The 10862-nt window shown below is 37.9% G+C and overlaps 1 protein-coding gene across 1 annotated transcript; it reads left to right on the top strand.

Annotated features, from left to right (window-relative positions):
• Positions 1 to 4431: 4431 nt before the first annotated feature.
• Positions 4432 to 10636, top strand: LOC147135676 (BCL2/adenovirus E1B 19 kDa protein-interacting protein 3). Its single transcript, XM_086052857.1, has 6 exons — positions 4432 to 4646; positions 7882 to 8032; positions 8866 to 8947; positions 9271 to 9344; positions 9530 to 9679; positions 10009 to 10636. Exons 1-6 carry the CDS (start codon positions 4610 to 4612, stop codon positions 10055 to 10057), a joined length of 543 nt encoding a protein of 180 aa, XP_085908983.1. The 5' UTR covers positions 4432 to 4609; the 3' UTR covers positions 10058 to 10636.
• The last annotated feature ends 226 nt before the right edge of the window (positions 10637 to 10862 follow it).

The following is a 10862-nucleotide window of genomic DNA, read 5'->3' as shown; positions in this document are numbered from 1 at the left end:
CCTTTGCCGATGTTAGTCGCAATCAAGTGAGTCGACAGGATCTCGAGGATAGCAGCAATGAAGAGGAGAACTGATTCTGTGCAATCAATGGGACTTGTCTTCCCTTTAAAGTGACGGGTTTGGAGCTGAACAATTTTGGGAAATTTTCCCCTCAATATTGTGATTACGGTTTAATATTTCTTTGCGGTCCTCTTGTGTATTTTTCAACAAACGCAAGCATCAAATTAATCTGTATTGCAGGAAACAATATCTGATTTATACAGAAATTCTTCTTTCTTGCAAAGTGGGCTCACGCTACGATAAAGTCAAATGAAGCATAGCTGAATAGGAAAGATGTACTGTGGCATCACAAGGGGACAGCTAGTGGAAGGATGCTACATCCCGTTTCAGAAGGCCTGTGCCACACACCAAAATGGCCGACAATATCGAGAAAAGACTTTATTTTACCTGACACTAACTGAGGTGAAAAAGAAACATTTGGATTTGTGTTAAAACCCTGACCTAAGAAGACTCCTCTTGCCCCCCCCCGAACCTCTCGTGATGTCACAGTACTTAAAACAAAGTTGTAATCTTATTTAACAATTTGATTTGTAAGTCTTGTACTTTTTCGCAAGGACAACACAATTCTACCAAGAAAGTGTGGTGTAAACATATAAGTCTGTGTTCAATCACGCAAACTGAAGTGCAGATTGCAGTGACGCTACAAACAAATTTGTGACTTGGCTACTTTGTGTCCAACTATTCCTGTTTCATGAAAAATATGTAAAAATATGGACCGCACTGCTTAAACACTCAAGTTAAAGTAAGGGGAATAAGCACAAACTTTTTTTTGTGCCAGGGACCGGTTTCATGTGAAGACATTTTGACGGACCAGCATTGAAACAGATCAAAACAAATGGTTAAAAATACCTCTCCCCATGACGCTGATGGTTGTTGTAATTAGTGGGAGCGCCTTGCACATGTTTCCTTTCAAAGAGCCGGTCTTGCCTTGTGTTCAATAGCACAGCATGTTGTAAGATGCCACATTGTAGCCTAGCTAAAAAAAAATGTTTTTTAAATCAAGCATTTCTCTTTCACTGATTATGTTACTATGGCACTTGTGTTTTTATTTTTGTTTGAGGATAGGCTTGCCTAATTTTTTAAGTGGCTGTTTTACTGGTCTCATTTTTGGTGGCATATCTCCACACGCTTGTAGCATAGCATTGTATCTTGATAGCATAGTTTTTGTCTGCGCATTATTGGACAGAATGTTTTGACGACAAAGCTTCACTTTGCACCGCTGCCCTTGTTCCTTGCTGGCAGTCCCACGGAATGAATCTGTTAAGGCCCGCGGCGCTCATACTAGCGGATGCTAGCGACGCGAGGCTAACTGCAATGTACATTCACAAAGTTCCAAACCAGATCAGGAGCGACTTTTAAACAGCTACTTGAGACATAGTGATAGACTATTTTATTGAAAAACATTCACAGGTTTTGGAGTTGGAGTCTTTTTCCGCCAGTCAAGTTGGAGTTGTGGCTAAAATAAAGATGTAGCTCATATGTGGATTACCCAGTTCCCAGGAGCGTTATGTTCTCATCTATTTTCAGCTTCATTATTCAATAAAATCGTGGTTAGCTGGTTACTGTTCACAAATTTTTCAATGGGTTCCATGTTGAAGGCCGTTTGGATCAGTATTCACATGTGCTCTGCGTTATTTGTGTTATGCATATTTAGTTGTGGCGCTAGCAGTGTTTCCCCTTCTGTATTACTTTTGTGTAGTTTCCATTTGCTTTTTTACTCCAGTATGATTAGCAGTTTCTGTTTTTCTCTCTGTGTATTCTGCCTTCTCTGAACGAGAAGTGTTTAGTTTGGCAAATAGTCAACAGTTCTCCAATTGAGAGGCAAAGTGTTCTTGCTTCAAGCTGTTTATGTGTCATAAATATTCATTTGAAGTAGTTGGTTCCAACACTGCATCTCTGCCATTATCATTAGCCTGACATAAGTCTGCTAGCGTAATGCTAACAGACAATCGGAAACTCTTTAGGTGAGCTAACGGAAAGTAGATTGTAGTGAAACTGCGACAAAATTGTCTTTTAAAGCGGTTCGGAATTTTTAAACTTGTCCTTTCTTTCAATCCAGATTCAAATTCAATGAACAACAGTGAGTTATTCCTTGATATACGTATGGATGTATGTGTCTTGTATGTTTGTGTTTGTTTGTTTTTTTTCAAAGGAAGATCTAGATTCAAATTCAAAATTCAAAGAGTAGACCGGATTCATCTTTAAAAAATTGTCAATTCATTTTTGTGTCATCTGGAGACTATACACCAAATTTCATTTCATTCTGAGCACTTGAAATTAGGCTTGGGTTCCAAAAATAGTTGTGATCAGTCATTATTCTTTTACTGCGGCTAAACAGTCATATCCATCCAAATCCGCCTGGTATTTTTAAAGCTGTGTCTTTCTTTCAATCCAGATCTGGCTCTGGATCCCAATTTAGATCAAATGCTAATCAACAGGTTGTACCCTTTGACTTTGATCTTTGTTGACATATATGGACTGCAGTTTTGTTGTTGTCGCGCTGACATTCTTGTGTGTGTTTTCTGTATACGTGTGGAATGCGCATTTGTAATAAAAAATAGAAAAAAATGATTGGTTATGCATTAACTACAAATTTAATCCATTCCCAAATTTGGGTGTTTGGATTGTGTCACAATAAAAAAGATTGAAATCCCGTTTCTGGATGAAGTTACAGTTTTAGTTCTACTAAACAGATAATTGATTTTTTTATTTGGAGTTATGATGACAAACTGATTTCCTCGTTTGTTGCATTCAGTCGACGTCTTCATCATCAACAACGCTAACATACACAGATAACATCTTCTCCTAAACGCCGCCAGAAGTGAGACATCCTATCCCATTTTTATCAGCTGTGATCGCTTATCGTCCCCCCTCTACCTTCTCCCCATGCCCCCCCCCCTTCCTCTACCACTGGAATCGCATTAACATTCCTGTCTAGATTGTGTTTTCATAACTCTTGGGCGTTCTGCGTTTACACTTCACACGTGCCTCGTTTTTGGTAATAAACAATTGAGGGAATTTGAGATGCGAAGGAAAAAAGTGGGCAGAAGTGCTCCGTGCCTAAATGGCAATCCATTAGGAATATAATGCGTATCATTTCAAAGACTCACAATCATCAAAATGGGCTTTATTACTGAGGAACTGTGCCCAGATACAAACAAGTCATTTAATTCAATACGACAGTGACTAGAGAGAGTAAAAACGTGGTAATGAAAGAAAATAGAATCAAATCCCCCCCAAATAATGAAATGCAATCAGATACGAATGTGGAGCAGCAATTCATGAATCGCAGGCAAGTAGCTGTTGATGTCACCATGGCAAATATAACTTTTGATGGCAATGACCTTGTCGGTGTGAGTAAAAGTATAATTCAAAGAGCCTATGTTGACGTAGCTGGCGTCGCGGATTGATGCGTGCAACGGTAAAAATTCTGCAAATTGTGCGGAGGTGTTTAATGACGTCTTGAAGCAATGGATGCAAAATGGAGTGCGCTACTTGGCTGCAACCAACAGGGGCACTGTTGATTTGCTTGAACCCAGTGTGCAGTCTGGCAAAAAAGCAAAAAATAGAATTTTGAAAAAACATTTTGGGGTAGTTGTAGTCAGAAATAGTATGAGGGGGGGAAAAGTCTCATAATTTTAAGAATAAAGTCAGGATTTTTTTGTTATTTGTTTATTTTTTTACAAAATAGTTTAAATTTGAGGATAAGTTCACCTATTGGTGTATTGTATCACAGCAATAATTGCTCATATACTCCAAAGCACATGTGGAACCATTACGACTCGTTTTTAAAGCTTGTCTGTTTATTTCCTTAAAAGCAGATCATCTCACCCCTCCCTGCTAATGCTAACACTTAACGGAAAACACGCGCTGTATATAACCCTTTAGGTAACTAATGTTTGAACACAACATATTTGGACATTCAGAATGTGCTCACAATCATATATTCTTTATCCTCTATGAGGATCTGAGACAGCAATACTCTGCAGATGTCCATTTATAGTACTGTCTTTCTGCCTTTTACTGAAGAAAAAAAAAAAAGACAGCAGTTGTTTAAGCGGTGAACCTTGATATATTGGTTTTAGAACCCTGTGCAAAAATAATCTAGAAACCCCTTTCCTTGTTAGACGTTTAAATGTAAATAAAATATGAGGCTTATCTAACGCTTTAATCTTGATCTGTCTCCAAATAAATTACATAACTCATTATCAGTGATTCTGCTAGTGTACAACGTGTGCTCATTCATAGATTCAAAAGCCATTTTAATTGGATGCTTCATTTAACTTTAAAAAGAATGTATATGTATTTTTTAGGGCAGCTGGTTTGTTATCTTGTTTTTGTTTACATCCGCCCAGGCTGACACGTGGCCAGAGGGAGGGGGGAGGAGGATGCAGCGAGCGCCAGCGTGGATTAGTCCAGCCACAGGGACCTTTTTTTATTTGGGTATTTTTAGGCTTCCACCAGGCGCAAAGCTGCCCCGGGGGAATCAGTCGTTCCTCGGCGTTTCTTGTAGCCCTCCTCCAGGAAGCCCCCCAGCGTCCCTCCAAACATGTCCGGCCAGCAGACACCAGAGGACAGCCTCTACGGTGAGTGATGCTCTCCCCTCACCACAGCCTTGGTGTTCTTTCACATGATTACGTGAGTCTTTAAATACACCACAGGGACCTGCTTTAAAATAATTAATTTTGAAAAAAATCAGAGTAATTAGAAAAGAATAGAGTTGAAATTTTGGTTGTGTTTTTTTTTTTCTCGTAAAAATCACACAAGCGTTTATCCTCGTAAAATTTGAGAAACGATTTTTTTCCCAAATTATTACAACTTTAGTCTTGTAACATCAACAAAATAATCACAATTTAATAGAATACAGTTGTGTTTTTATAAGCAAACATTTGTGGAAAAACATTTTGGCTGTAGCTATGAGATTTTGTCTTTCAAACGGAAATACAAATGTGTAACATCATAGGAAAATTGTGTGCCATTTTATGAGGATGAAATTTAAATATTTTAATACATGAAGAGGATAGCTTTGTGACATTACTACAATAAATTGTTATCAAGATGAGAATAAAGTCATAAATTTGGGGAAATATTTTTAAATACAGCAATTAAAGATGCGCCGATGCTTCACATTTTGAGGTTAAGTTAGGGAGCAAAGACTAAATACCTATTTTCAAATGTAGAGAGTGAAAATTAATTGTTGTTGACATTTTTTTGAATTTCACCTAAACAGTAAGTTTGAAGCCAAACTAGTACGTAATATTTTCTTGTATTTTAATAATCACTCTTTGAAATTATTTGATATCATTCGATATTTTATTTCATTAATAATGACATTAAGGTAATGTCACAACTGCACTGTTATTGTTGCCATATTGTTGCTGTGTAAATGGATTCGCTGATTCACCTGCGTGTATCTCAGTAAGCCAATTAAGATGCACAGATTTCTCGACGCTTATAACTCGCTTGCAGGCGAGCACCGCAACCTCCAGGCCACCACCAATCACAGTTGTTTGAATGAAAACAAGCTGGAATTTGCTCCGAATACAATTTTAGAATAATTTGTCTTAAAAATAGAAAGTTTGACTCTCACAATTGATAATAATGATATCCATTACTTTCATACTATAGCAAGCATGCAATATGACTGAGAAGGCATCGTTTATCATGCCATCCAAAGTCGAGGTTTCATGAAATAAAAGTGTGTACTTGTGAAAATTCAATTTTTTAAAATCAGACCTTTTAATGAAATTAAAAAGTTAAAAACAACTTCATTTAAATAAAATGTGTTTTTTAAAATATGATTATTATCGACCAACCCTTCCACAAATTTTTCTTTATATTGGCTGAATGAAAATACTTACACGAACAACTGATTGTGATTTAAGTTAATAAAAATAAAATAGATTCAACTTAATGAATAAAATCTTATTTGAATAAAAAAGTGGAGATTTTTTTTATAATCCAAATAATTTTTTAAACCTTATTGTTGAAAATTATTGCATTATTCTTTTCTCCTTATACGACTTTACCTATCTTTATCCCCATGATATTCTTATACTTCATTTTCTTAAAATCATATACAAATTATGAAAATTATTATTTTTTTAAGTGTCATGCTTACACTACTCTTACAATATAAATAAAACTGTAAGCACTCAGATTTTTTTTTTTTTTTTTTTAATAAACCCTGCCTCCAATAATTCTCATTATTAGCTGAAGAAAAAATATATTTAAAAAAAATAGTGAACCTGTTCATTGAGTTACATAAGGTCTTTGATGTCCCACAACAACGCAGCAATGCAGCACAAGAATTGCTGCAGATAGATCAGTAAAGCGGTTATGTCATAAATCTCCTCTGTAGGGACCGACAAAAAAAATAAATAAAATAAAAAGCCAAACTAGGGCAATGGCACAGATTCCTCATCCCTCCCCTCAATGCTCTACTGTGCTCAGTCATGACACACACACACGACATCACGTAAGTGGAGGAGGGCTGCGATTGGCTCTAAATGTTGTGCACAAACAACAAGAGGGCGGACGTAAGAGGGTGAATGGCTAATCTCCAACAGAAATAAGATCTTACGTAAGCGAGCATGCTGTCAGGCCTGCTTACTGTTGAGCTGTGCACCAACACCACCGTGCATGTGTTTGTTGTGTGTCTATATATGTACAAGTGTGTGTGTGTGTGTGTGTGTGTGTGAACCCCATGAACCTTTTTTGTCCATTCAGTCATTTAATGGCTGTGTGTGTTCATTTGATTTTCATTGATGGCTCTCAATGGCTCCGCATGCATTCAAAAGCACCTCTGAGCGACCAAGCGATATTAATGCCACAGTCAGAAGAGTAAAAGTGGAAGGAATTTGAATTTTACCCTTATAAAGTCACATTTTTAAAAAGTATTTTTAACGGGATGAAATTGAAGTAGTATGAGATCAAAATTTAGTTTTTCATTGCGAAACATTTTGAATTTTATAAGAATAAAGTCCAAAAGAATAATGTCAGAATATAAGAAGAGATTTTAATTTTAATAGCATGAAATGGAAATATTGCAAAAGGGAAATTTGTCATTTTATGACAAAAAAAGGCTCTAATAAAATATGGGGAGGAGAATTTTGCAACAATAAAGGAATTTTACCAGAATTTTTCAGATTCAGATTGAAATACATAATTTTATGAAATAAGTGGAGGGAAGGGCTTTTGCAATCAGTCAGTATTTGCTGGGAATATGATCAAAATATTTTACAAATGAGATGATCACAAATAGGTTCTAATAGTGTGTGAAAAAAATGTATGTATATATGTATGTAAATATTGTAATATCTGAAAAATGCTATTTTGCACAAATAGACAGTAGAATTTTCTGCAAAGAGAGTCAAATCAAAATATTATACAGTATATATACCAAACTAAAATTTGTGATTACATGTTTCAAATGTTGTAAACATAAAGTTACGATATTGCTGGAATAATCACAATTGATGAGAGAGAAAAACAAGTAATTTTATAAGAAGGACATATTTAAAATGTAATGTAAAAGGGTTTTGATATGTGAACAAAAGTTAAGGTTAAGAACAAAGTTCTACTTCAAGAACATAGATTTTAAGATTGATAGATTACAAGAACAAAATTGTGAATTAAAAATGGTTGTTTTTCAAGGCTTAATTTAGTCCTAATATTGAAATTGCATGACATCATATTATAAAACAGAAGTATTAAAGGATGATATGGAAAATCTTACAGTACAAAATACCTGTAAAATGTACTTAAATGCAGTCACGAGATATTTTTATTTTGTTACTTGTGCGTATTCCCTCCGTGCAGGCTCCTGGGTGGAACTAGAGGAGTTGATTGCCACCGTGAGCCGCAGGGAGAGTCTGACGGGGCCGGAGGACAGCATCTCGTCCGCCCTGCAGGGGGAGCTAGAGAGGATTCTGCTGGAGGCGCAGCTGGAGTGCGAGAGGAACCGAGACAGGTAGCGACTCGGCTCCGTGTCACGAGACACGTCCTAAATGTCCATCCAGCTCTTGATAATTTGACCAGAAATGTCCAAGAGTTACAACACAGATGTAACCATGACTTGGTGACTTGGAAAATTCTCTCTCAGCGCCTCTTCTGTGTCTTTTGACCTTTCTTTCAAAGTCCTTATGTTGGCCGCTTGCTGTTCCGTCCAGTGGCCTTTTGGTGGTCTCATGGTGTCAGATGCACCCTTGACAGAGTTTTATTCCTTCTGATATTTGTAATCTCGCGATCACAACATGCAAGGCATCACTTAATTGCGTTGGCTGCAGCAGCTGCTGGTTGAGTGCAAACAGACAGCTCAATAGCTGCGTTCTAACAATTGTGTGTTTTGAGGTCATTTTGAAATACGTTGTTTTCATTATTAATGTTTTTGTGTTAGTTAATTGCTTTTTGAGTGAGTTTTTTGGGGGGATGAGTACGACCCAAAAGCAAGACTTCAAGGCAAAAGTCAATTAAAAAAAACACAGTTTAATGATACAGGTTGAGATTAGAAGATTGCCGGTCTAAAGTCAAACACGTTCAAAGCTCACAGGTAGTAAGAGGCGAGAATACCAAACGCTGGAAAGTGATGACAAGGTCCCACGAACTAGTGAGGTAAACGAGGTGGAATGAGGTAAACGGGGGGTAACAAAGCGTAGGAGAGCTCAGGACAAAGTCTGGGGTCGTATTCAGCGTACCAACAACCCTTATAAGGCACAAGCATTTACAGAACATGAACGCATGGATGATTTTTATTGATGTATATCGGGTCAGTTCTGAACAATAATGTCTGCTCAATGTTTGTAGTCCGCCGCAGGTTGGGACCCCGCAGTCGACCAGCTCACCCAGACCCCCTAGTGATCCCGACAGTGACTGTATCACCATACAGGTGCAAATTTCCCCTTTGCTAGCTAAATTGCTAGCTAGATAGGTAGCTGCTGTAGATCTACTGTATCTTGCTATACTATAGCTAGCTAGATAAATTTAGTTAAGACCGTATTCCACTGAATGGTGAAGGTTTGCAAGTGTTTGCGAACATAATACATTTTTTTTTTTTTTTTTTGCTCACTGGGATATGGGCTTTGGCTAGCTAGCTAGCTAGCTATGCCTGTAAGATAGCTAGCTAGAGCGATAGACGATACAATGAGATGGATGGATGGATGGATGGATGGATGGATGGATGATATGATCCCTTTGTGATAATGTGAACAGGAAGAGAATGACAGGAGAGCGGACACTGATTGGGTGTGGGATTGGTCCAGCAGGCCTGAAAATATGCCGCCCAAGTAAGAAGAAACACTTCCTCTATTTTATTCTTTTTTATTCTATTCTACTTTGATTCATACTTTGTCACAGAAACAAATAACCAAGGTATTACCAATCACTTAAAAGCAAGTGTTTTGAAAAAAATGTATTCATCCTTTCACCTGTATTTTTTCCGTTGACGCGATATTTTGCTGCTCTCGTGCAGAGAGTTCGTGTTTCAGCATCCAAAGCAATCGAGCTCGCTCAGCGTTCGCAAGACGGAGGTGATGAAAAAGAGAGGCATTTTCTCGTCCGACGTGCTCCTCGTCCTCGTCCCCTCGCTGCTGGCCTCGCATCTCCTCACGCTGGGCATCGGGTACGAACGTGACGCGCAACTTCCTTAGCATTGATTCTGTGGTGGGGGCTGTGGCGGCCAGTTATCTTCAGACTTTTGTCCGTATAGAAATTTCATTCAGGGATTATAAATACATACTATATGGTTTTATAAAGCACGATACTGTAGAGTACTAGTTTTCTGAATAAAAAAAAAAAAAATTATTAAAAATGTTAAAATTGTTATTGCTGTTTTATGGGAGACCCGCCCGGATTAATGATATTTGAATTGATTTCAATCGGGAAAGCTGCTTATATTGATAATAATAATTGTTTTGTATTTTCCTCTCTCTCTCATTTTTTTTTATTTAGAATCTACATCGGAAAACGTTTGGCCGCTTCCACAACTAGCACGCTGTGACATTAGCTCCAGGCTAACCTAGCCCCTTCCCCAGTAAGGTCGCAACCATAGTACCTCGCCAGTTTGCTTTTGTGTTTATCACAGTGTGTTTGTGTGTGTGTGTGCGCGTGTGTGTAGCTATGTTGTTAGGGCCCTAAAGGGAACTTGGTGTTGGTGGGCCGGAGGGGGGGTGGCGGGTGTTGGGGTGGTGGGCGTGGGCGAGGCTGGCAAATGAGTCATGCTGAGGTCACTTTAGCCTCTAAAGACTAATCAGAGAGAAGACCAGATGATACAAGGGAGAAAAAGGATAAAAAAAAAAAGAACACACCACACATAAAGAGGACACCATGTCTGTATAATATATGCCAGCCCTTCGGACAACCTTGGGGGTGAAAAAACAAATCTGTCATTTGTCACAAGTAATGACAGCTAAAATCTCTTTTTTTTTCCTGCCCCTGTCGTGTATTTAAAGCAGACGTGTAGTTGTCGAGAGTCAATGTAGCAGCGCATGTACTTTTTTTGTCCCTTAATCCAATTAAATGTTTAACCTCCCCCAAAGACAATCATGATCCCATTAAACATCACTCCTACAAACCCTCAGAGTGCATGTTGGCTCTTTTATTCAGTCCTTGTACTGTAGTAGTTGCTAATTAGGGTTGAAAAACTCTGAGAATTTTCAGTTGGAAACTTTCCATGGGAATTAACAGGAATTATGGGAATAAAGTGAACCTCATCTGAAATCATATTTCTTTATTGAAATGAGTTGAAAAGCCAAACATCTATTTCGACACTCCCCCCCCCCAAAAAACAAAACAAAACATAAATC

The sequence above is a fragment of the Filicampus tigris genome, chromosome 15, assembly GCF_054856515.1.
Source record: "Filicampus tigris isolate MCC_2025a chromosome 15, RoL_Ftig_1.0, whole genome shotgun sequence".
Taxonomy (NCBI): Eukaryota; Metazoa; Chordata; class Actinopteri; order Syngnathiformes; family Syngnathidae; genus Filicampus; species Filicampus tigris.
Note: the sequence above shows the minus strand (reverse complement) of the source record. Positions and strands in the feature narration are given on the sequence as shown.